This window comes from Emydura macquarii, unplaced genomic scaffold, assembly GCF_026122565.2.
Source record: "Emydura macquarii macquarii isolate MOO-44397 ecotype Brisbane River unplaced genomic scaffold, CSIRO-AGI_Emac_v2 contig_968, whole genome shotgun sequence".
Taxonomy (NCBI): Eukaryota; Metazoa; Chordata; order Testudines; family Chelidae; genus Emydura; species Emydura macquarii.
In genome coordinates, this window is record NW_027131105.1 from 4,291,316 (window position 1) to 4,318,136 (window position 26,821).

Here is a 26,821-nt window from a genome sequence, read left to right on the forward strand (position 1 = left end):
GTGGGGTGTGATGTGCCCCGCCCCCTCCGCCGCCCGGACCAATAGGAGCTCAGCACCCATCTGGCTCGAAAAAGGGGAGGGAACGGTTTCAAAGCGCGCGGGGGTGGCGCAAGCCTTGGTTGTGCGCGGCTGCTTGTGTGAAGCGGTTCTTGGAGCGTGCTGCGCATGCGCTTCTCTGGCCCGGTGTCTGTTGTGAACCTCCGCGACCACCAGGTGGCAGCAAAGGGACTATAGAGACCTCTCCTTCGGGGGCTGATAGGGGATATTGGCGGGCGTATATTGGGGTGTATGGGGATAGAGATATTGGGGGCTGATAGGGGATATTGCGGGGGACCCTCTATATAGGAAAAACTGGGGACCCCACCCTCCCTCTATGGGGGAGCAGTAGGATTCTGCATGGGGACTACCCACACTAGTGTATGGGGAGTGGGGCGTGGGGAGAATCCCTCTCCAGTGGAAAGCATGAATGCCATCACATAGGATACTGAGCAGGGGCATCTGCAAGTGCACCAGGATAGTGGAACTGGGGTGGGTAGGAATCCATCTACATGGTGGGAGAAGATATCTCTCCATAGGCTCAACATAAGAGATGCCAGTATAGGAAAAGGGACTTTCCAGGAGAGGCCCCCATTTCCCTATATATTCCTCCCCTCCCCCCAAAATAGACTATCATCCAGAGCCCAGCCTCCCTCCACTGCCAGGCTGCATAATTTCCTGTGCTGTCCAGCCATCAGCCAAGGGGCTCACATCATCCCAACTTCTTTCTCCACCATGCAGGAAGGTTTCTCTTTCTTGGGGCAGCACCCACGGCTGGGCTTTGCCCTGTCTGGAGGAACTGCAGTCTCTGCCCCCCAGACCTCTGCAGCCCCTGGAACAAATTTAATACAGCCAGAGAACAACCATCTGGGCAAGGAGGGACAGAGGAGGCCTCTGTGCACAGAGATGCAGAGCCCACAGCAGGGACAGTAAATCTGCAGGTACTTTGGAAATAATAAGACAGTGGCATGGATATAGATAATGCTTAGTCCTGCCGTAAGTGCAGAGACTGGACTAGATGACTTCTCGCCGTCCCTTCCAATCCTATGATTTTGTGATATTTGGACAGGCAGGCACATTTCCTGAGCTCTTACTTTCCACACTGTTCATCACTTCAGCTGGTGTCATCCAGTGCTGCAAGGTCTAAGATTGCAAGACAGCAGGTATTTCAAGCAACTCTGTTCAAGGTGTATCTGGACCTTATTTCAAGGCTACACTTCAGTATTTAACTTGTTCTTTAAGAGTTTACGACAATGCACACTCCAGAGAAGAATCAACTGGACAAATTCATTAAATTGGACACTGGAGTTACCAGTACAAAACCACACAATCACCCCTGAACTGAACTAACCTGGTCAAGCGAAACAAGAACCTTTCACAAGAGTTAGTACAAGGGCAGTTTGCTGCTATTTCTGTAAGAGAGCCGAAGTAGCAATTTTAAAATAAATTAAATCAATTCAGTCGCATAAATAGTCACCATTTTCTGCTGTCCTGTGTCTAGAAACACAACAGTAGACAAATAAATCATTCTTTTTGACAGCAGTTCTGAGTTTTCTCTTGCAAGCCCCCCGAGCATGGCACTACCTTTGCAGTCATGGGGCATACAGACCCAGGTTACTTTTGCACTTCAGACTCCCCATGGTTTTAATGAGAGCTTTGGTGACACAAGGAAAGTAATATCAATTTAACTATATAATTAATCAATCTATTTAACAGAACTAGTCCCAAATGAAAGCTCTCATTTTAATTAAGTGATGGAACACAGTCATGCATACTCTCTTGAAGTCCTTCTGCCAGATGTAGCAGCAAGGGCCTGGTTCAAATAGCTAGGGGTTCCTCTTGAAATTAAAAATCACTCTGCTCAAGCTCCCACCCAGAAGCCTGGGGAAATCTAAATCCCACTCCCTGGACACCTTTAACAAGCAAATCTTCTCTCACAAGCCCTCTGTGACTGCATATGAAACAAAGAAAACTTGTAAGAGAAAAGAAACAACATTAATACGGGAAACAATAAATCAACTACACATTGAATTAATACTAAGCAAAACCCCCATTTCTACAGTATGTCGGGCAGCGTCCTTTGCCTCAATTTCCCTGCCTACACCAAAGCAGCCCATCATGGCAACATTTAATTTCAGAAAAGGGAACTACACAAAAATGAAGAAGTTAAACAGAAATTGAAAGGTATAGTGCCAAAAGTGAAAACCCTGCGAGCTGCATGGAAACTTTTTAAAGACACCATAATAGAGGCTCAATTTAAATGTATACCCCAAATTAAAAAAAAACATAGTAAGAGGACCAAAAAAGTACCACTGTATCTAAACAACAAAGTAAAAGAAGCAATAAAAAGCATCCTTTAAAAAGTGGCAGGTAATCTGTTGAGGAAAAATAGAAAGGAGCATAAATTCTGACAAGTGAAGTGTAAAAATATAATTAGGAAGGCCAAAAAAAGAATTTGAAGAACAGCTAGCCAAGACGCAAAAAGTAACAGCAAAAAAAATTGTTAAGTACATCAGAAGCAGGAAGCCCGTTAAACAACCAGTGGGGCCACTGGATGATCGAGATGCTAACGGAACACTCAAGGAAGATAAGATTATTGCGGAGAAATTAAATGAATTCACTGCATCAGTCTTCACAGCTGAAGATGTGAAGTTGATTCCCAAACCTGAGCCATTCTTTTTATGTGATAAATCTGAGGAAATGTCCCAGATAGAGGTGTCATTAGAGGAGGTTTTGGAACAAATTGATAAATTAAACAGTAATAAGTCACCAGGACCAGATGGTATTCACCCAAGAGTTCTGAAGGAACTCAAATGTGAAATTGCAGAACTACTAACTGTGGTATGTAACCTATCATTTAAATCAGCGTCTGTACCAGATGACTGGAGGACAGCGAATGTGATGCCAAATTTTTTAAAAAGGCTCCAGAGGTGATCCTGGAAATTACAAGCCAGTAAGCCTAAATTCAGTACCAGGCACATTGGCTGAAACTATAGTAAAGAACTAAATTATCAGACAACACAGATAAACACAATTTGTTGGGGAAAAGTCAATATAGCTTTTGTAAAGGGAAATCATGCCTCACCAATCTACTAGAATTTTTTGAGGGGGGCAACAAATATGTGGACAAGGGTGAGCCAGTAGATATAGTGTAATTAGATTTTCAGAAGGCCTTTGACAAGGTCCCTCACCAAAGGCTCTTAAGCAAAGTAAGTGGTCATGGAATAAGGTCTTCTTCATGGGGAAGGTCTTCTGGATCAGTAACTGGTTAAAGATAGGAAACAAAGGGTAGGAATAAATGTCAGTTTTCAGAATGGAGACAGGTTCATAGTGGTGTCCCCCAGGGGGTCTGTACTGGGACCAATACTGTTCAACATATTCATAAATGATCCGGAAAAAGGGGTAAACAGTGAGATGGCAAAATTTGCAGATGATACAAAGCTACTTAAGATAGTTAAGTCTAAAATAGACTGTGAATAGTTTACAAAGGGATCTCACAAAACTGAGTGACTGGGCAACAAAATGGCAGATGAAATTCAATGTTGATAAATGCAATGTAATGCACATTACAAAATATAATCCCAACTATACAGATAAAATGATGGGGGTCTATGTTAGCTATTACCACTCGAGAAAGAGTTCTTGGGAGTCATTGTGATAGTTCTCTGAAAACATATACTCAAAGTACAGTGGCAGTCAAAAAAGCTAACAGAATGTTTGGAATCATTAGGAAAGGGATAGATAATAAGACAGAAAATATCATATTGCCTCTTTATAAATCCATGGTATGCCCACATCTTGAATATTGGGTGCAGTTCTGGTCACCCCATCTCAAAAATATATATTGGAATTGGAAAAGGTACAGAATAGGGCAACTAAAATGATTACGGGTATGAAAAAGCTTCCATATGAGAAGAGATTAATAAGATTGGGACTTTTCGGCTTGGAAACGAGACAACTAAGGGGGGATATGATAGAGGTCTATAAAATCATGACTGGTGTGGCGAAAGTAAATAAGGAAGTGTTATTTACTCCTTCTCATAACACAAGAACTAGGGATCACCAAATGAAATTAATAGGTAGCAGGTCTAAAATGAACAAAAGGAAGTATTACTTCACACAATGCCCAATCAACCTGTGGAACTCCTTGCCAGAGGATGTTGTGAAGGCCAAGACTATAACAGGGTTCAAAAAAGAACTAGATAAGTTCATGGGGGATAGGTCCATCAATGGCTATTAACCAGGACTTGCAGGGATTGCTGTTTGGCAGAAGCTGGTAATGGCTGACGGGATGGATCACTTGATGATTATCTGTTCTATTCATTTCTTCTGAAGCACTGGCATTGGCCACTGTCAGAAGACAGGATACTGGGCTAGATGGACCATTAGTCTGACCCAGTATGACCATTCTTATGGTCTTTACCCCTTGCCCTCCCCACATCAGATAGGGCAGAGATTCGCTTGGGGTTTCACACTCCCCTTCTACTCCAGAAGTTGCTTGGGGTCTTCCCCATCCTGATCCTTACTGTGTCTGAGGTGTATTTGCTGAGGGGTCGCCTCCCTTTGCCCATCCTGGGTTGGGGGCAGTCACTGGGGGTTATCCTCTCATCCCTACATAGGAGTGATCTCAGTTGTGTCCAGGTGGCAAGGGACCAGAAGGGAAGGGAACATGGAATCAGGCATTATTCCACTGTGACTGCAAGATGGGAGTGCTACAGTGGCTGTGTTTGGCAGAGTGGTAAAGTGGTTGGAGGGGATCCAAGGGGGCAAAAGCAGGGGAGCGAGGTGTGTCTGAGCTAGGGCACCTGTGTCCAAAGGTGGTGGGGCAGAGGAGGGAAAGGAGTCCCTGCTGTCTGTTCCAACTGCATCCAGAGGAGGGGAGCAGAGAGCTGGGTGTTGGGAAGCTTTTGCACCTGTCCTGGGGGATGGGGAGGAGGCACATCTGGAGCATTTGAACCCCCAAACCCTACATCAGCAAAGCGACAGAGGAGCAAGGTTAATAAACAGTTTATTTGCATTTTACAAGATCAATCTTCTTACATTCTCAATTAATTTGCCATTAAAGTGCTGAAAGATTTTTTTAAAATCAAGATACATTTGTTAACAGAAATTATAACAAATATCAGAAAAGTGGCAGTCACAGATTTTCGCACCATAACTAAGAAAAAGTCCTCTCTTATAATACAAATAAAGAAACAAACATATGGAGACAACTAAGATGGTGTCAGTCAAATCCAACCCAAAACATGGTTAGTCTTTTTATTGGTAAATTCTGTTTTTCTTCATGACACTTGTCATAAGCAACTCGGGTTCTCTAGTCTTAAATTAAACGGGGGTACTTTTCTCACCAGCACACTATCAAAGCTAATAGAAACCACAGCTTTCTGTGATAAACAGTCCAAGTCGTTTTAAACCCCAAATTAGAAGGGAAAGTGACATATCTCAGTTGTATCTATATATTTTACAGTGTTTTCAATATATCCATTCTCATTATAGAAATGTAAGCCCTGCAAATAAAAGCCAAAAGATAATTAAAATGGAAACATTATTTCCATAAACCGACACTGAAAATATTCAGTAAAATGAAAATGATATAAAAATAGCTTGCTAGTAAACTTAAGCTCTCAGCATTTAATGCGCAAACCAAAATCATGAGCACAAAGAAACTTTCAACTACGTCAGATGAACCATGGCACAACTCCAGGATCACTTGCCTTAAAACTCTTCTCTCTTTTGGGGAGGCAACGTGAAGTCTAACATTTCAGTAGGCGCCATTCGTTTTATTGCTGAGGTTGAAAGTATTTCAAGCTATGAAATTTATATACAAACACACAGAAGATATATATATATACACAGACATATATACACGGACTCTTTACTCTTTCTTTTTGGCAACAGTCAGTTCTACTGCTGGCATTCGGAGCCCCCCCTTCGTCCCGCTGTCATTACTCGAGGAGGAAGACAGGCGGGACTTCTTGGACGTTAATGAGACCCCACTCCCCTGCATCTTTCCTGCTTCGTCATCACTGCCTGTTACTTCATAAGAACCTTTAGTTTTTGACCCTATCCCTCCAAACGTTCCAAATTTCATCTTGGCCTGCTTTCCTTTCTCTGCTTCTGAGCTGCACCCCAACTCCAAGGTGCCAGTGGGGGTTGACTGGGAGGAATGTTCATCGCTAAAGGAAGACGACCTGTGATGTGGCTTTTTGCTTTTAAATAACGAAAACTTCCCTTTAGATGAAGTGGCAGCAGCTTCCCCTCCTTCCAATTCACCCTCCATAGAACCTAGACTTGCCTCGGAACTTTTCAAATCTCCTTTCGACCCTGAAATAGACACTGAGGCTTCTGGCGAGCCAACACTGGCGCCTTTGCCTTTAGCTTTGGAAAAATTAAACTTTGGCATTTTAATTTTAGATTTCTTAAGTTTGACATCTGGCTCTTCAAACTCAGCCTCCACTGCACCAGCCTGGAGACTGGCATCTGGCTGAGGGAAATTAACATCAACCCCTACTTCTCTTCCCGTTAACTCATGTCCTGAAGAAACAAATTTAGGCAATTTCATTCTGGGGAATGTCACTTTTCCTGATATACTTTCTAAGTTACTTTGTGGCAAATTTGCATCTATGCCAGGACCTTTAATTCCTACTTTGGGACCTTTCAGACCGCCCTCTATCTTTGGTCCAGAAACATGAAGACCCCCTGCAACATTTGGCACATTCATGTCTACACCAAAACCAGAAGATGAAAGCTGTGGCCTTTTGAATTCACCACCGGAATGCTCAATGCCCAAGTGTGGTGCCCCCACATTTACATCTGGCGCTTTCGCATCTCCAGAAATGCCAAAACCTCCTTTGATTTTAGGCCCTTTCAAATTTACATCAAAATCTGACCCAGAAACTTTTGGTGTTGACATGCTGAAGGCAGGACCTGTTAAACTGGCATCAGGAGCATCAGCAGCAATACCCACCCCAGAAACCTTCATGCCTTGGGAACCTGAAATGTCACATTTGGGCAATTTAACTGAAGGCATTTGAATATTTCCACCTGAACTTTTGATGCCAATATCTGGTGCTTCCATTCCAACTTTTGTGCCTTTAACATCACCAGTAATATTAACATCGCCCTTTAGGTTTGGTCCTTTTAAGTTAAAATCAATGTCAGGTGCAGAAATTTTTGGAGCTGAAACTTTAAGTGGTTGCATTTTAGATGTAGGCCCTTTCAATTCTGCATCAATCCTTGAGCCACTAAGGTCTCCTTTAATTTGTGGTCCTTCAATATTCACACTCATGTCAGACCCCTTAACATGAGGACTAGACATGCCAAATTGGGGGAGCTTCAGAGAAGGAAGTTTAATCGTACCTCCTGGACCTTCCAAGTTAACATCTGGTGCATTGACAGATACTTTTGGGGTTTGAATGCCACCAGAAACATCAAGATCTCCTTTCACCTTTGGTCCTTTCAAATGTACATCAAAATCTGGGGCAGAAATACCTACTGATGGCATTTTCACTGTAGGCCCTCTGATATCAAGGTCTGGGGCACTGAGATGTACATCCATGCCTGGCACTTTCATGCCCCCCTCGATTTGTGGGGCAGAAAATCCAATATCCCCTTTCATATTTAGATCATCTTGAGGTCCCTCCAAAGTTGGAGATTTAAACTTGGGCATTTTAAGCTTTCCTCCAAGGCCACTCACATCAACATCTGGTGCATGTATGTCCACCTTTGGACCTTTAAGGCCACTAGAAACATCCAGGTCTCCTTTTAGTTTTGGTCCTTTCAAGTTTACATCAAAATCAGGTCCAGAGACTTGGGGCATTGAAAGATTTGTTGATGGCATAGTCACCTTAGCTCCCTTCAGTTTTGCATCTAGTCCTTCAGCTACAGGAACACTTACACCTCCTTCAATACTTGGAGCTGAAACATCCACGCTTGCCGAGGGAAGCTGCACATTAGCTCCTTCCAAACTCAGACCTGGTTTCCCTATCTCAGGCAATGTAAACTTGGGAAATTTTAGTTTTCCTTCTGGACCTTCCAGCTGAACTGTGGGAAGACTGACATCACCTTTTACTTTTGGTCCTTTCAAGTTAACATCAAGATCAGGTGCTGAGAATGAAGGAGCAGAAACATCCACCGAAGGCAGATTCACGGTAGGTCCTTTCAGTTTGATGTCTGGGGCACTAATGTTTGCGTCAATGCCTGGGATTCTCAGGTCACCATCCATTTTTGGACCAGTTATATCAACATTTCCACTTGGAAGTTTGAACTTAGGTTTCTTAAGATTGATATCAGGACCTTCAACGTTAACATCAGGAAGACTTACGCTGACGCTGGGGGCTGTAATGTCAAGACCTGATGACTTTATGTCACTTTTGATACCTGGTGCAGAAACTTCCAAATTGGGTGCTTTAAATTCTCCTTCCATTTTAGGAACTGTGACAGAAGCATCAGCTTTGAACTTAGGTGATTTAATATCAAACTCAACATCTGGAAAGGAGATTTTCCCAAACACTGGTTTCTTTCCCTTGGGGGATTTGACATTAATATCTCCTTTTACTGTTGCATCTAGGCCAGTTACATTCATATCTAAATCAGGAGCTTTCAAATTTGCATCAATCTCACCACTGGGTAGATTCACATCAAATCCACCCTTTTTTGCTTTAATTTTAGAGCCACTCATATGAAGTTTAGGCATTTTAAATTTGCTTTTCTTTCCTTTACCAGAAATGCCAATATCAGGAGACTCCACATTCAGTTCACCTTCTGGGACAGCAATATCCACGCCAGGAGATTTGATTTCTGCCTTAGGACTTTTAATTCCAAACCCAAATTTTGGTTTCTTAAATTTGGGAAGTTTAACATTTCCCTCAAGGCCCTCTGTGGTCACATCTGGGCACTCCACATCAAGCTCAGGACTTCTAACCTCAAATTCTGGGCCTTTGATATCAACTTCAGGACCTTTCAGATTACCTTCAATCCTTGGAACAGAAACATCAAAGTCTCCCTTCATTTTATGACCTTTCAAATTTAAGTCAATGTCTGGCATTGAGATTTTAGGTGTCTTAAAATGCATCTCAGGAATCTTGAATTTTGACCCTTTCAGTTTTCCTTCTGGACCATCAATGTCCAAATCAGGAGTGTCAATGTCTATCTTAGGACCTGAAATATCAACCTCCCCCTTTGGAAGATTTACATCCACATCTGGGCCTTCCCCTTTGAACCCAGGCATGCTAAATTTAGGCAGCTTCATTTTGGGCATTTTCAGTTTTCCTTCAGGTCCATGAATATCAATGTCTGGGGCATCAATATCCAATTTGGGACCTTTGATATCAAATTCCGGACCTTTCAAATCCCCTTCCAACTTGGGTCCAGAAACATCTAGATCTCCTTTCAGTTTAGGTGCCTTTAGATTTAGGTCTATATCTGGCATGGAGATTTTTGGTGCTTTCATGTGCATTTCAGGCATCTTAAATTTGGGACTTTTCCATTTTCCTTCTGGCCCTTCAATGTCAATATCAGGAGCATCTATGTCCAATTTAGGGCCTTTAATGTCTATTTCAGGAGTTTTCAAATCCCCCCCGAATTCTGGAACAGAAACATCCATGTCTCCCTTCAGTTTAGGACCTTTTAAATTCAAGTCAAAATCTGGCATGGAGATTTTAGGTGCTTTAATATGCATCTCAGGCATCTTAAATTTAGGACCTTTCAGTTTTCCTTCTGGACCTTCAATATCCAAATCAGGGGCAGCGATGTCTACCTTAGGACCCGAAATATCAACAGCTCCTTTTGGAAGATTTACATCCACATCTGGGCCTTCCCCTTTGAACCCAGGCATGCTAAATTTAGGCAGCTTCATTTTGGGCATTTTCAGTTTTCCTTCTGGGCCGTGAATATCTATATCCGGTGCATCAATATCCAATTTGGGACCTTTGATATCAAATTCCGGACCTTTCAAATCCCCTTCCAACTTGGGTCCAGAAACATCTAGATCTCCTTTCAGTTTAGGGCCTTTAAGGTTGAAGTCCACATCAGGCATTGATATTTTAGGTGCCTTAATATGCATGTCAGGCATCTTAAATTTGGGACCTTTCCATTTCCCATCTGGGCCTTCAATCTCCACATCAGGGGCATCTATGTCCAACCTGGGGCCTTTCAAATCCCCTTCTAATTGTGGAACAGAAACATCCACATCCCCCTTCAATTTGGGTCCTTTCAAATTCAAATCAATGTCTGGCATGGAGATTTTAGGAACATTGAAATGCATTTCAGGCATCTTAAATTTGGGCCCTTTCAGCTTTCCATCAGGACCTTCAATGTCCAAATCTGGGGCATCAATGTCTACTTTGGGACCTGAAATATCCACCTCCCCTTTTGGAAGTTTTACATCCACATCTGGGCCTTCCCCTCTGAACCCAGGCATGCCAAATTTAGGCATTTTGAATTTAGGCATTTTGAGTTTTCCCTCTGGGCCATGAATATCCACATCTGGTGCATCAATGTCAACTTTGGGGCCTTTAATATCAAACTCAGGCCCCTTCAAATCCCCTTCCAGTTTAGGGCCAGAAACATCCACATTTCCCTTTACTTTAGGACCCTTCAAATTCAGATCAAAATCTGGCATGGAGATTTTAGGTGCTTTAAAATGCATATCAGGCATCTTAAATTTGGGGCCTTTCAATTTCCCATCTGGGCCTTCTATTTCCACATCAGGGGCATCTATGTCCAACTTGGGGCCTTTAATATCTACCTCAGGACCTTTCAAATCCCCTTCTAAGTTTGGAACAGATACATCCACATCCCCCTTCAATTTAGGACCTTTCAGATTCAAATTAATGTCAGGCATTGAGATTTTAGGTGCCTTGATGTGCATCTCAGGCATCTTAAATTTAGGACCTTTCAGCTTTCCCTCAGGACCCTCAATGTCAAAATCTGGAGCATTTATGTCCAGTTTGGGACCTTTGATATCAACTCCAGGGCCTTTCAAATCACTTTCAAAATCTGGTACAGAAACATCCACATCCCCCTTCACTTTAGGGCCTTTCAGGTTCAAATCAAAGTCAGGCATGGAAATTTTAGGAGCTTTAAAATGCATGTCAGGCATTTTAAATTTAGGGCCTTTCCATTTCCCTTCTGGGCCTTCAATCTCCACATCAGGGGCATCTATGTCCAGTTTAGGGCCTTTCAAATCACCTTCTAATTTTGGAACAGAAACATCCACATCCCCCTTCAACTTAGGGCTTTTCAGATTCAAATCAATGTCAGGCATGGAGATTTTAGGTGCCTTGATATTCATTTCAGGCATCTTAAATTTTGGACCTTTCCATTTTCCCTCTGAACCTTCAATCTCCAAATCAGGAGCATCAATGTCTATCTTAGGTCCTGAAATATCAACCTCCCCCTTCGGAAGACTCACATCCACATCTGGGCCTTCCCCTCTGAACCCAGGCATTCCGAATTTAGGCATTTTGAATGTAGGCATTTTGAATTTACCCTCTGGGCCATGAATATCCACATCTGGTGCCTCAATGTCCATCTTGGGACCTCTGATATCAATTTCGGGCCCCTTCAAATCTCCTTCTATCTTAGGACCAGAAACATCTAAGTCTCCCTTCAGTTTAGGGCCCTTGAGATTAAAATCAATGTCAGGCATTGAGATTTTGGGTGCCTTGATATTCATTTCAGGCATCTTAAATTTAGGTCCTTTCCATTTCCCTTCAGGACCTTCAATATCAAGATCAGGAGCATCAATGTCCACTTTTGGACCTTTAATATCAAACTCAGGGACTTTCACATCACCTTCTAGTTTTGGGACTGACACATCCACATCTCCTTTCATTTTGGGACCCTTCAGGTTCAAATCGAAATCTGGCATGGAGATTTTAGGTGCTTTAAAATGCATATCAGGCATCTTAAATTTGGGACCTTTCCATTTTCCATCTGGGCCTTCTATTTCCACATCAGGGGCATCTATGTCCAGCTTAGGGCCTTTGATATCAGCCTCAGGGCCTTTCAAATCCCCTTCTAATTGTGGAACAGAAATGTCCACATCCCCCTTCAATTTGGGTCCTTTCAAATTCAAATCAATGTCTGGCATGGAGATTTTTGGAACATTGAAATGCATTTCAGGCATCTTAAATTTGGGGCCTTTTAGTTTTCCCTCAGGACCTTCAATGTCCAAATCTGGAGCATCAATATCTAACTTGGGACCTGAAATATCCACCTCCCCTTTTGGAAGTTTTACATCCACATCTGGTCCCTCTCCTTTGAACCCAGGCATGCCGAATTTAGGCATTTTCAATTTGGGCATTTTGAGTTTACCCTCTGGGCCATGAATATCAATGTCTGGTGCATCAATGTCTATTTGCGGGCTTTTGATGTCAACTTCGGGCCCTTTCAAATCCCCTTCCAGCTTTGGGCCAGAAACATCTAGGTCTCCTTTCAGTTTAGGACCTTTCAAATTTAACTCCACATCTGGCATTGACACTTTAGGTGATGAAATACTTAGGAAAGGCATTTTAAATTTGGATCCCTTTGCTTTCCCCTGAATGTCCACATCTGGAGCACTCACATCCACCTTAGGTCCAGATATATCAATATCAGATTTCTTAAGTTTCACATCCACATCAGGGGTTTGAACTTTAGGGCCAGAAAAATTGAATTTAGGAAGTTTAAATCTTGATTTTTTTGTTTTTCCTTCAATATCAAGTTTTGGAGCCTCAAGATCAATATCTGGTCCTTTCACTTCAACTTTAGGACCTTTCAAATCACCCCGTAATTTGGGAACAGAAACATCAACATCTCCCCTAATTTTTGGACCTTTCAAGTTCAAATCAATGTCTGGCATGGAGATTTTAGGAACATTAAAATGCATGTCCGGCTTCTTCAGTTTAGGACCTTTCAATTTTCCTTCTGGCCCTTCAATTTCCAAATCAGGAGCGTCAATGTCTATCTTTGGACCTGAGATATCAAACTCCCCTTTCGGAAGTTTTACATCCACGTCTGGACCCTCCCCTTTGAAGCCAGGCACACCGAACTTGGGCATTTTGAATTTAGGCATTTTGAGTTTACCTTCTGGGCCATGAATATCCACATCTGGTGCATCAAGGTCAATTTTAGGGCCTTTGATGTCAAACTCAGGACCCTTCAAATCACCCTGTATCTTTGGAACAGACACATCCACATCTCCCTTCAGTTTAGGACCTTTCAAATGTAAATCAACATCTGGCATGGAGATTTTTGGTGCTTTGATGTGCATTTCAGGCATCTTAAATTTAGGACCTTTCACTTTTCCTTCTGGCCCTTCAATTTCCAAATCAGGAGCGTCAATGTCTACTTTCGGACCTGAGATATCAATCTCCCCTTTCGGAAGTTTTACATCCACTTCTGGACCCTCCCCTTTGAATCCAGGCATACCGAACTTGGGCATTTTGAATTTAGGCATTTTGAGTTTACCTTCTGGGCCATGAATATCCACATCTGGTGCATCAAGGTCAATTTTAGGGCCTTTGATGTCAAACTCAGGACCTTTCAAATCTCCTTCTATCTTTGGAACAGACACATCCACATCTCCCTTCAGTTTAGGACCTTTCAAATTAAAATCAATGTCTGGCATGGAGATTTTTGGTGCTTTCATGTGCATTTCAGGCATCCTAAATTTAGGACCTTTCACTTTTCCTTCTGGCCCTTCAATTTCCAAATCAGGAGCATCAACGTCTACTTTCGGACCTGAGATATCAATCTCCCCTTTCGGAAGTTTTACATCCACGTCTGGACCCTCCCCTTTGAATCCAGGCATACCGAACTTGGGCATTTTGAATTTAGGCATTTTGAGTTTACCTTCTGGGCCATGAATATCCACATCTGGTGCATCAAGGTCAATTTTAGGGCCTTTGATGTCAAACTCAGGACCTTTCAAATCTCCTTCTATCTTTGGAACAGACACATCCACATCTCCCTTCAGTTTAGGACCTTTCAAATTAAAATCGATGTCTGGCATGGAGATTTTTGGTGCTTTCATGTGCATTTCAGGCATCTTAAATTTAGGACCTTTCACTTTTCCTTCTGGCCCTTCAATTTCCAAATCAGGAGCGTCAATATCTACTTTTGGACCTGAGATATCAATCTCCCCTTTCGGAAGTTTTACATCCACGTCTGGACCCTCCCCTTTGAACCCAGGCATACCAAACTTGGGCATTTTGAATTTAGGCATTTTGAGTTTACCTTCTGGGCCATGAATATCCACATCTGGTGCATCAAGGTCAATTTTAGAGCTTTTGATGTCAAACTCAGGACCTTTCAAATCTCCTTCTATCTTTGGAACAGACACATCCACATCTCCCTTCAGTTTAGGACCTTTCAAATTAAAATCAATGTCTGGCATGGAGATTTTTGGTGCTTTCATGTGCATTTCAGGCATCTTAAATTTAGGACCTTTCACTTTTCCTTCTGGCCCTTCAATTTCCAAATCAGGAGCGTCAATGTCTACTTTCGGACCTGAGATATCAATCTCCCCTTTCGGAAGTTTTACATCCACTTCTGGACCCTCCCCTTTGAACCCAGGCATACCGAACTTGGGCATTTTGAATTTAGGCATTTTGAGTTTACCTTCTGGGCCATGAATATCCACATCTGGTGCATCAAGGTCAATTTTAGGGCCTTTGATGTCAAACTCAGGACCTTTCAAATCTCCTTCTATCTTTGGAACAGACACATCCACATCTCCCTTCAGTTTAGGACCTTTCAAATTAAAATCGATGTCTGGCATGGAGATTTTTGGTGCTTTGATATGCATTTCAGGCATCTTAAATTTAGGACCTTTCATTTTTCCTTCTGGCCCTTCAATTTCCAAATCAGGAGCATCAATGTCTACTTTCGGACCTGAGATATCAATCTCCCCTTTCGGAAGTTTTACATCCACATCTGGACCCTCCCCTTTGGACCCAGACATACCGAACTTGGGCATTTTGAATTTAGGCATTTTGAGTTTACCTTCTGGGCCATGAATATCCACATCTGGTGCATCAAGGTCAATTTTAGGGCCTTTGATGTCAAACTCAGGACCTTTCAAATCTCCTTCTATCTTCGGAACAGACACATCCACATCTCCCTTCAGTTTAGGACCTTTCAAATTCAAATCGATGTCTGGCATGGAGATTTTTGGTGCTTTCATGTGCATTTCAGGCATCTTAAATTTAGGACCTTTCACTTTTCCTTCTGGCCCTTCAATTTCCAAATCAGGAGCATCAATGTCTACTTTCGGACCTGAGATATCAATCTCCCCTTTCGGAAGTTTTACATCCACGTCTGGACCCTCCCCTTTGAACCCAGGCATACCGAACTTGGGCATTTTGAATTTAGGCATTTTGAATTTACCTTCGGGGCCATGAATATCCACATCGGGTGCATCAAAGTCAATTTTAGGGCCTTTGATGTCAAACTCAGGACCTTTCAAATCTCCTTCTATCTTCGGAACAGACACATCTACATCTCCCTTCAGTTTAGGACCTTTCAAATTAAAATCGATGTCTGGCATGGAGATTTTTGGTGCTTTCATGTGCATTTCAGGCATCCTAAATTTAGGACCTTTCACTTTTCCTTCTGGCCCTTCAATTTCCAAATCAGGAGCGTCAATGTCTACTTTCGGACCTGAGATATCAATCTCCCCTTTCGGAAGTTTTACATCCACGTCTGGACCCTCCCCTTTGAACCCAGGCATACCGAACTTGGGCATTTTGAATTTAGGCATTTTGAATTTACCTTCTGGGCCATGAATATCCACATCTGGTGCATCAAGGTCAATTTTAGGGCCTTTGATGTCAAACTCAGGACCTTTCAAATCTCCTTCTATCTTTGGAACAGACACATCCACATCTCCCTTCAGTTTAGGACCTTTCAAATTAAAATCGATGTCTGGCATGGAGATTTTTGGTGCTTTCATGTGCATTTCAGGCATCTTAAATTTAGGACCTTTCACTTTTCCTTCTGGCCCTTCAATTTCCAAATCAGGAGCGTCAATGTCTAGTTTCGGACCTGAGATATCAATCTCCCCTTTCGGAAGTTTTACATCCACGTCTGGACCCTCCCCTTTGAATCCAGGCATACCGAACTTGGGCATTTTGAATTTAGGCATTTTGAGTTTACCTTCTGGGCCATGAATATCCACATCTGGTGCATCAAGGTCAATTTTAGGGCCTTTGATGTCAAACTCAGGACCTTTCAAATCTCCTTCTATCTTTGGAACAGACACATCCACATCTCCCTTCAGTTTAGGACCTTTCAAATTAAAATCGATGTCTGGCATGGAGATTTTTGGTGCTTTCATGTGCATTTCAGGCATCTTAAATTTAGGACCTTTCACTTTTCCTTCTGGCCCTTCAATTTCCAAATCAGGAGCGTCAATGTCTACTTTCGGACCTGAGATATCAATCTCCCCTTTCGGAAGTTTTACATCCACGTCTGGACCCTCCCCTTTGAATCCAGGCATACCGAACTTGGGCATTTTGAATTTAGGCATTTTGAGTTTACCTTCTGGGCCATGAATATCCACATCTGGTGCATCAAGGTCAATTTTAGGGCCTTTGATGTCAAACTCAGGACCTTTCAAATCTCCTTCTATCTTTGGAACAGACACATCCACATCTCCCTTCAGTTTAGGACCTTTCAAATTCAAATCGATGTCTGGCATGGAGATTTTTGGTGCCTTAATGTGCATTTCAGGCATCTTAAATTTGGGACTTTTCAGCTTTCCCTGTGGACCTTCAATATCAAAATCTGGAACATCTATGTCCACTTTGGGACCTTTGATATCAATGTCCGGGCCCTTCAAGTCACCTTCTACCTTTGGAACTGAAAGATCCACATCCCCCTTCACTTTAGGGCTTTTCAGGTTCAAATCAAAATCTGGCATGGAAATTTTGGGTGCTTTAAAGTGCATTTCGGGCATCTTAAATTTAGGACCTTTCCATTTCCCTTCTGGACCTTCAATCTCCACATCAGGGGTATCTAAGTCTATTTTGGGACCTTTGATATCAACATCAGGCCTTTTCAAATCCCCTTCTAGCTTTGGTAGAGAAACGTCCACATCCCCCTTCACTTTAGGGCCTTTCAGGTTCAAATCAAAATCTGGCATTTTAGGCCCTTTAATGTGCATTTCCGGCATTTTAAATTTAGGACCTTTCCATCTTCCCTCTGGTCCCTGTATGTCAACTCCAGGAACATCAACATCCACTTTAGGGCCTTTGATATCAACCACAGGCCCTTTCAAATCACCTTCTAATTCTGGAACAGAAACATCCACATCCCCCTTCAATTTAGGACCTTTCACATTCAAATCAATGTCTGGCATGGAGATTTTAGGAACATTGAAATGCATTTCAGGCATCTTAAATTTGGGCCCTTTCAGCTTTCCCTCAGGACCTTCAATGTTCAAATCTGGGGCATCAATGTCTACTTTGGGCCCAGAAATATCCAGCTCCCCTTTTGGAAGTTTTACATCCACATCAGGGCCCTCCCCTTTGAACCCAGGGATGCCAAATTTGGGCATTTTGAATTTAGGCATTTTGAGTTTACCCTCTGGGCCATGAATATCCACGTCTGGTGCATCAATGTCAACTTTGGGGCCTTGGAGGTCAAATTCAGGACCCTTCAAGTCACCTTTTATCTTTGGCACAGAAACACCCATGTCTCCCTTCAGTTTGGGCCCTTTCAGATTTAAGTCCACATCTGGCATGGATATTTTTGATGGTGACATTTTCCAAGAAGGCATTGAGAATTTCGGCCCTTTCAATTTTCCTTCAGGACACTCAAGATCCATATCAGGTGCATCAATGTCTAATTTTGGCCCTTTAATATCAATTTCAGGTCCAGTCAAATCACCTTCTATCTTTGGAACAGTAACATCCATCTCTCCCTTAGTTTTTGGTGCCTTGAGATTCAGGTCTACATCCGGCATGGAGATTTTAGGTGCTTTAATATTCAGTTTAGGCATTTTAAATTTAGGTCCTTTCCATTTGCCTTCTGAGCCTTCAATGTCTAGCTCTGGAGCCTCTATGTCTACCTTGGGAGCTGAAATATCAACCTCTCCCTTTGGCAGGTTTACATCCATATCAGGGCCTTCAAGTTTAGGACCTGACACATTAAACTGAGGCATCTTCATTTTGGGCATTTTCAGTTTTCCACCTGAACCCTGCAGCTCAATATCTGGTGCATTAATATCTATTGAGGGGGCTTGGATGTCAAGATCAGGACCTTTCAAACCACCTTCTAGCTTTGGAATAGAAACATCTATGTCTCCTTTTAGTTTGGGACCTTTCAAATTTAGGTCAATGTCAGGCATGGAGATTTTAGGGGTCTTGATGTGCATTTCAGGCATCTTAAACATGGGACCTTTTATTTTTCCTTCCGGTCCTTCAATGTCCAAACCTGGAGCATCAATATCCACTTTGGGACCAGAAATATCCACCTCTCCCTTAGGGAGTTTCACCTCCACGTCAGGGCCTTCCCCTTTGTATCCAGGCAGGCCGAATTTTGGAAACTTCATTTTTGGCATTTTCAGTTTGGCTTCTGGACATTCAAGGTCAACATCAGGAACATCAGCGTCAACTTTGGGCCCTTTGATATCAATGCTGGGTCCTTTAAAATCACCTTCTATCTTTGGAACAGAAACATCCATCTCTCCTTTCACTTTAGGTGCCTTTAGATTCAGATCAACATCCGGCATGGAGATTTTAGGGGCCTTGATATTCAGTTTAGGCATTCTAAATTTCGGGCCTTTCAGTTTGCCTTCCGGACATTCCAATTCCACATCAGGTACGTCAATATCCATTTGGGGACCCTCAACACCAATCTGGGGCCCCTTAATGTCAAGGCTGGGTCCTTTCAAATCACCTTCCATCTTTGGAACAGACACATCCACATCTCCCTTCAATTTTGGACCTTTCAAATTCAAATCAATGTCTGGCATGGAGATTTTTGGTGCTTTCATGTGCATTTCAGGCATTTTAAATTTAGGACCTTTCAGTTTTCCTTCTGGCCCTTCAATTTCCAAATCAGGAGCGTCAATGTCTACTTTCGGACCTGAGATATCAATCTCCCCTTTCGGAAGTTTTACATCCACGTCTGGACCCTCCCCTTTGAACCCAGGCATACCGAACTTGGGCATTTTGAATTTAGGCATTTTGAGTTTACCTTCTGGGCCATGAATATCCACATCTGGTGCATCAAGGTCAATTTTAGGGCCTTTGATGTCAAACTCAGGACCCTTCCAATCTCCTTCTATCTTCGGAACAGACACATCCACATCTCCCTTCAGTTTAGGACCTTTCAAATTCAAATCAATGTCTGGCATGGAGATTTTTGGTGCTTTCATGTGCATTTCAGGCATCTTAAATTTAGGACCTTTCACTTTTCCTTCTGGCCCTTCAATTTCCAAATCAGGAACATCAATGTCTACTTTCGGACCTGAGATATCAATCTCCGCTTTTGGAAGATTTACATCCACGTCTGGCATCTCCCCTTTCAGCCCAGGCATGCCAAATTTAGGCATTTTCAGTTTAGGCATTTTCAGTTTACCGTCTGGGCCATGAATATCCACATCTGGTGCATCAATGTCCACTTTGGGGCCTTTGATATCAAACTCAGGACCCTTCAAATCCCCTTTTATCTTCGGAACAGACACATCCACATCTCCCTTCAGTTTAGGACCTTTCAAATTAAAATCGATGTCTGGCATGGAGATTTTTGGTGCTTTCATGTGCATTTCAGGCATCTTAAATTTAGGACCTTTCACTTTTCCTTCTGGCCCTTCAATTTCCAAATCAGGAGCGTCAATGTCTACTTTTGGACCTGAGATATCAATCTCCCCTCTAGAAAGATTTACATCCATGTCTGGTCCCTCCCCTTTGAACCCAGGCATTCCAAACTTGGGCATCTTGAATTTAGGCATTTTGAGTTTACCTTCTGGGCCATGAATATCAACGTCTGGAGCATCAATGTCCACTTTGGGGCCTTTGATATCAAACTCAGGACCCTTCAAATCCCCTTCCAGCTTTGGCACACAAACATCCACATCTCCCTTCAGTTTAGGGCCCTTCAGATTCAAGTCGATGTCAGGCATAGATATTTTAGGGGTCTTGATGTGCATTTCAGGCATCTTAAATTTGGGACCTTTCAAATGTCCTTCTGGCCTTTCGATGTCAATGTCAGGAGCATCTATACCTAGCTTCGGACCTTTCATGTCAATCTGCGGTCCCTTCAAGTCACCTCCTATTTGTGGGACAGAAACATCCATGTCTCCTTTCAGTTTAGGCCCTTTCAGATTCATGTCCACATCTGGCATGGATATCTTTGATGGTGATGTTTTCCAAGAAGGCATTGAGAATTTGGGCCCTTTCAACTGACCTTCAGGACTTTCAAGGTCAATGCCAGGAGCTTCAACATCTAGTTTGGGGCCTTTAATGTCAACAGTGGGTCCTTTCAGATCCCCTTTGATTCTTGGTCCTGAAATACCCACATCTCCCTTCAGCTTGGGGGCTTTTAGATTCAGGTCCACATCTGGCATGGAGATTTTCGGTGTCTTGATGTGCATTTCAGGCATCTTGAATTTTGGACCTTTTAGTTCTCCCTCGGGTCCTACAATGTCCAAACCTGGAGCACCAATGTGTGCCTTGGGACCGGAAATATCCACCTCCCCCTTTGCAAGTGTTACATCCACATCTGGTCCCTCCCCTTTCAGTCCAGGAACACTGAATTTTGGCATTTTCAGTTTAGGCATTTTCAGTTTACTATCTGGACCATGCATATCTATGTCTGGTACATCAATGTCCCCTTTGGGGCCTTTAATATCAATTCCAGGAGCTTTCAATTCTCCTTCCAGCTTTGGCACACAAACATCCACATCTCCCTTCAGTTTAGGGCCCTTCAGATTCAAGTCGATGTCAGGCATAGATATTTTAGGGGTCTTGATGTGCATTTCAGGCATCTTAAATTTGGGACCTTTCAAATGTCCTTCTGGCCCTTCGATGTCAATGTCAGGAACATCTATACCTAGCTTGGGGCCTTTCATGTCAATCTGTGGTCCCTTCAAGTCACCTCCTATTTGTGGGACAGAAACATCCATGTCTCCTTTCAGTTTAGGCCCTTTCAGATTCACGTCCACATCTGGCATGGATACTTTTGATGGTGACATTTTCCAAGAAGGCATTGAGAATTTGGGCCCTTTCAACTGACCCTCAGGACTTTCAAGGTCAATGCCAGGAGCTTCAACGTCTAGTATGGGGCCTTTAATGTCCACAGTGGGTCCTTTCAGATCCCCTTCAAGTCTTGGTCCTGAAATACCCACATCTCCCTTCAGGTTAGGGCCTTTCACCCTCAGGTCCACATCTGACATAGAGATTTTTGGTGTCTGACTAATTAATTCAGGCTTCCTAAATTTGGGGCCTTTCCATTCTCCTACAATATCTACATCTGGAGTGATGAAGTCTATCTTGGGACCTGCAGTAGCAAACTCCCCCTTTGGAAGTGTCACACCTACACCAGAGCCTTCCCCTTTGAAGCTTGATGAAGTAAATTTAGGAAATTTCATTGAGGGCAATTTTATTTTTCCTTCACCACCTTGAATCTCAACGTCAGGAGCCGCAAGATCAACTTTGGGGCCCTTGACATCAACTTTGGGACCTTCTAGTATTGGAGAGGACACGTCCACCTCTCCCTTCAACTCAGGTCCTTTGAGAGCCATAGTCACATGTGGCTTTGCAATTTTAGCACCTTCCACTGAAGGCACTGTAAATTGGGGACCTTTCAGTTTGCCTTTTGGACCTTCAATATGAACAGATGGAGCTGTGATATCAAGGTGAGGAGCCTGTATCTTTGGCACAGAAATATCTACACCTGCCTGTGGTGCTCGAACAGCTGTATCAGAAGCTGAAGGTGAGAAGCCAAATTTAGGCATCTTCATGGCAGGCATTCTTATTTTTCCTGCACTCTCAATGTCAACACCTGGAGCTTTAATGTCTTGCATATCACATTCAATGCTTGAAAGAGGAAGGTCCACCTTTGGAGCTTTGATATCACTTTGAATCTTAGAGCCAGAAATATCAATTGAAGGACCCTTGATTTCTGAAAATGATACATCAACTTTGGGACCTTCCATATCACTTCTTATCTTGGGACCTGAAATATCAAACTGTGGCATTTTGCCTCCTGGAACTTCGGTTTTAACATCTATGCCTAAAACACCCATTTTTCCATTTAGATTAGGGCCCGTAATGTGAATATTTGCATCCCGGTTTCCCATCTGTCCATTTGCATCAGTTCTGGGAAAGCTTCCCTCTGGGCTTTTGACTCTAGTGCCAGAAACCTTAACTGATTTGCCAGCGTCCACACCTGGAACTTGAATTTCGGCTGGTTTAAAGTCTGTCTGAGTTCTCAGGTGAACACCTGTGACTTGAGGTCCTGAGACATTTATATCAGTTCCTACCTTGGGCTCTCTCATGTGCACATCAGGGGCACCAAAGTCTAATCTCTTGGTAGATGATTCAGCTGTTGGTCCAGAATATGAGATGCCACTAGGTCTACCTCTGATCCCCATACTGAAGTCTGTTGTTTGGGTTGTTTTCCCAGACAAATCCACCTGTGGTATTTTGATCATGGTTTTCCCAGATTCTTTTTCAATATCTGTTGTTGTTATATGGGTGAGTTGATGTCTTGGAATCTTAATTTTAAATTCTGGACTGCTTATGTCAATCTCTTTTTCTCCCTCGTGTCCAGTGACATCTACGGTGTAAGCTGTGACCTTTTTGGTAACAGTAATGGTTCTGCTTTCTGTGTGCTCAGCTTCTGCTGCATCTTCCGACTTCAGACGTGGTTTAATTTTTGTTGTGTAAATTCGCCTGTACTCTTCATCATCCCCACTCTGGAAATAAGAAACTTTGGTTAACACCAGCATGCCCCAAGGAGAGATTTGAAGGAGAAGGGGGAGACTGGCTAGTAAAGTAGTGTGTATAATAATTACTGGACTTGACTCCCTCCTGGAGGGTTGCAATTTACATCTTCTTCCTTGAGGGGTGCTGCTGTGACAGCGGGTCAAGTCACCCCGGGCCCTGCTGCTCTTTGCTACGAGCAGCTTTACATTCAGAAGAGCTGCTACCCCACGAAGATGCTGACTCAACACACCTGGCCTGTCCCCATCCCTGACCACTTCTTCAGTGGCTGACTCCAGGCTCACAGGGATAGCAGGTATCTTTTCTGCAATGCCCCCTCTGGCTTGGAGAACTTCCTGACATCAGGGATGGCAGCCAGGGTTCCGCAGTGGAATAAATCCACTCCGGTCTCCATGTGGAGCAGTCTGCAGGAATCCTAGGCTGCTTTCCTCCCGCTCCCATCATCCCCAGGCTCGGAGCTTGCATCACCCCCTCACTCACCAGAACAACTTCTGGACTCCTGGGTGAGAACACATCGTGTGACCATGACTGTCCCGGCAGTGGAGACTTGTCCCCCTTTCGCTGCAGCCGCAGCCCTACCGTGTGGTGGCCCATGCTGTTCAGCAACTGCGTGACCTCTCCAGACTGCAGGTTGTCAAAGTAGATGGTGGCGCTCACAATCTGATCCCCTACAGGTGGAGAGAGAAGAGAGTGAAGGCAAGCTGACGGCACTGGCCATTCATGGCCCAAGCAACAAATAAATCACACTCTGTTACACACAGGGCTAATTACAATAACCAAACGTCTCTTCAACAGCATTGCACCATGAGCAGGGGCAACTTTGCTAAATGCTTTCCAGCACTCTGGCCGTAGCTGTGATCTGCTGGCAAGTGCTTAGAGGGGTTAATCTGGAAGGTCTTGCTGCCCCCCGGATTGCTGACTCCCTGTTTCATTCCCAGGTTGGTTGGAAGAAGGACACACACCCTATTACTATACATGTCTCTGGGGGCTCTCCCCTGTCCCCTCGCAGCACCACATGGAGTGGCTGAATCCCCACCTCCAGGCACAGAAAGTCAGTGAGACAGCAAGAAAGGGAGTATCAGCACCTTGGAGCAGGCCCCAAAAAGGCTGTGGAGGCAGCACTGGTCAATGGGCAGGGCAGGGGGCTAGACAGGGCTCCTGGGTTCTATTCCCAGCTCTGTCGGGGCAGTGGCATCTAGTCAGTTTGAGCAGGGTGTGCTGGAGAAGAGGACTCCTGGGTTCTATTCCCAGCACTGACACCGACCTGGGATAAGTTCCTTCCCCCCTCAGTGCCTCTGTTTCCTCCCACCCTGTGTCTGTTTAGACTGTGAGCTCACTGGGGCAGGGCCTGTCTCCCACTGTGGGTCTCTGCTGCACGCAGAGGCCTCTAGGTGCTACAGTAATGCAGATAATTTGTGGGCTGCGCTGCCGAAGGCAAGAGAAGCTGAGGTGGCGGGAAAACCCCCACCTCAGGGAAGAGGCAAACAGAGGGGGCGAGATGTAGAGTGGAGTCTCCATGAGCAGAGAAACAGGGCACGGAGGCCCAAGCAGGAGGAGCTGTCTCCACAGGAGCTGGGAGGGAAAACCAGCAGCCTTAAAGCTACAGATGCAACAGAGAGAGAATTATGATAAATAAATGGCTGCAAAGGAACAAGGGATGTAGAGTCAGAATTTCCCATAAGCCTCGTTCCCTCCCCAGCACAGTCCCACCTCTACCCTCCCCCAACAACGCGTGCTGCCTCCCGGGCTGGTGCGCTGCTCTCACCTTCCTTCACAGTTCTGGCAGCAGGGGAAGTCTCCACCACCTGCTTCACGAAGACCCCCTCTTCTGTCTGGTCGATGGTGATTCCATGAGAGCCACTTCCTTGCCAGTTGGGGAGCAGGATCTCCCGGGTTCCCTCATCTTCCTTCTCCATCTAAATGAAACAAAACTGTAACTGAGTTCAGAAAAGAATTAGATAAGTTCATGGAGGATAGGCCATCAATGGTTATTAGCCAGGATGGTCTGGGACGCAACCCCGTGCTCTGGGTGTCCCATACCCGCTGACTGCCAGATGCTGGGATTGGACAACAGGGGATGCATCACTTGATAATTGCCCTGTTCTGTTCATTCCCTTTGAAGCATATGGCACCAGCCACTGTCAGAAGACAGGACACTAGGCTAGACGGACCATTGGTCTGATCCAGTAAGGCCATTCTTACGTTCTTAAAACAACATGGACAGAAAAGTTTAAAGGCCAAAGCCATAAGCTTTGGACCCAGTTCTGTCCTCAGTTATTGGGGTGCTGCCCACTGAACTCCAGCCCCATGGGTCAAAGCAATGGGGCTAAACCAGGGCAACACAGGGTCTTCCTGTTTATCTCTGTAATTTAGCTTTGGAAGATGACAAAGATGGACCTGGTGTGTGTACAGTCTCCATGCCCCTAAACCACAAAGCAGAAATTGCAGAGGGTGAGAGTCATCCCCATGCAGAGAGCTTGGAGAGTGGAGATGTAAGTACTTGCACAGGCTTAGTGCTGGCCGTCTGCACAGGGCTGGATTTCACCAAGCATGGATATTGCAGGAGGTGTAACAGAGAGAGCAAGAATCAAGCACATCTTATGGTTGTAGGGATAAAGGATGAATGCGCCGATCCCATTTGACTGACCTTGCTGGGACTTTGGTCCTGGCTGGAACCGCCCCAGGAATTCCTCTCTTCACTTGCTGACCCTTCGGTAATGTTCGTTTCAACTTCCCAGCCTAGCAGAGAATTCAAAGAGTTCTTAATTAACCACCTGTTTGTATGTTTTTTCTATTTACCTTTTTCTGGTCCATTCAAGGATGAGCCCAGTAGGACAGCTGTAGGATCTAATGAAAAAGACACCGGTATCTGAGCTACTCGTGCTGTGACAGAAAATGATCCAACATAGAAGACACTGAGGTTTGATTGCCAGTGTTTTAATTGCTTCAGTGGGGAATGAAAAGCTGTACAGAAGAGCTAAATATTATTGTTTAAAATTGACCACATTAATAAGATGAAAATAAACTGGGGGGGGGGAAATCCTGGCTCCACTGAAATCAGTGAGAGTTTTGTCTTTGACTTCAATGGATTTCACCCTAAAAGAACATTGAGGTGTTTAAAAAAAAATAAGATGCAAAGCCAAGAGACATGCATCACAGTGAAACGTAAACAAACTCCAACACTGGACAGGAAGGAACTACAAAGTTAAGGTCTTCTGGAAGCTTTAACTATGCCCACAGAGTCTCACCCCAAATTCCTGAGACCAGCCCGTGCCTGCATGCCTTGCATTTGTGAACCACGCTGCAGCCAGGGCTTCCCAGCACAGAGTGCAGTATGTGAATGACACACGTCAGAGAACGTGAGAGCCCAGGCAGGGATCACGGTGCATGGCCAGCACCGAGGGGCTCAGTAAAAGAAAAGGTTTCTTAATTAATTGTTCCTAACCAGGGCAATGCGAGTAGCTAGACACCCCACCACAATGGTCTATAAGATCACTCCTTTGTCAGAGGCTTTTGCTGAGCAAGAAGGGATTAACAAGGGGTGAGGAAAGAGAATTGATTTAACAGGTCACAGGTTTTTTTTGCTCGGGTCCAGCTGCTGTGAGACTGTCACCACCAGGGGGCGCTGTGCCTTTGCCTGGCTGGAGTTTGTGGCACCACCCATGCCAGCTGACCAGCCCCACCTTTCCTCACCCCTAGGGAGCAAGGCAAAGAAACTTTTCCATTTCTAGCAACTGCAGACCCGCACAGGTCCCAGGCTGGAAATGCGACAAGGGACCCGACCCTGGGAGGCGCTGAGTGCTCAGGGACCTGACGGCTCTTGCAGAATTGGAGGTGTCTGAATTCAG

General features: G+C 44.1%; 1 protein-coding gene across 2 annotated transcripts in view; it reads right to left on the minus strand.

The window, feature by feature from the left end:
* Positions 1-5,027: 5,027 nt before the first annotated feature.
* AHNAK (AHNAK nucleoprotein) overlaps positions 5,028-26,821 on the minus strand; it is a 34,755-nt gene continuing 12,961 nt past the window's right edge. Inside the window, exons 2-5 of one of the 2 annotated variants that reach the window (XM_067543825.1) lie at positions 25,621-25,712; positions 24,739-24,889; positions 23,454-23,641; positions 5,028-22,945 (exon numbers count right to left, since the gene is read on the minus strand). In XM_067543825.1, coding sequence (XP_067399926.1) covers positions 5,912-22,945; positions 23,454-23,641; positions 24,739-24,889 — 17,373 coding nt within the window. In that variant the 5' untranslated portion in view covers positions 25,621-25,712 and the 3' untranslated portion in view covers positions 5,028-5,911. Of the gene's footprint in view, positions 22,946-23,453; positions 23,642-24,738; positions 24,890-25,620; positions 25,959-26,821 lie in introns of those variants that run through there. The other variant, XM_067543824.1, reaches the window with a different exon arrangement.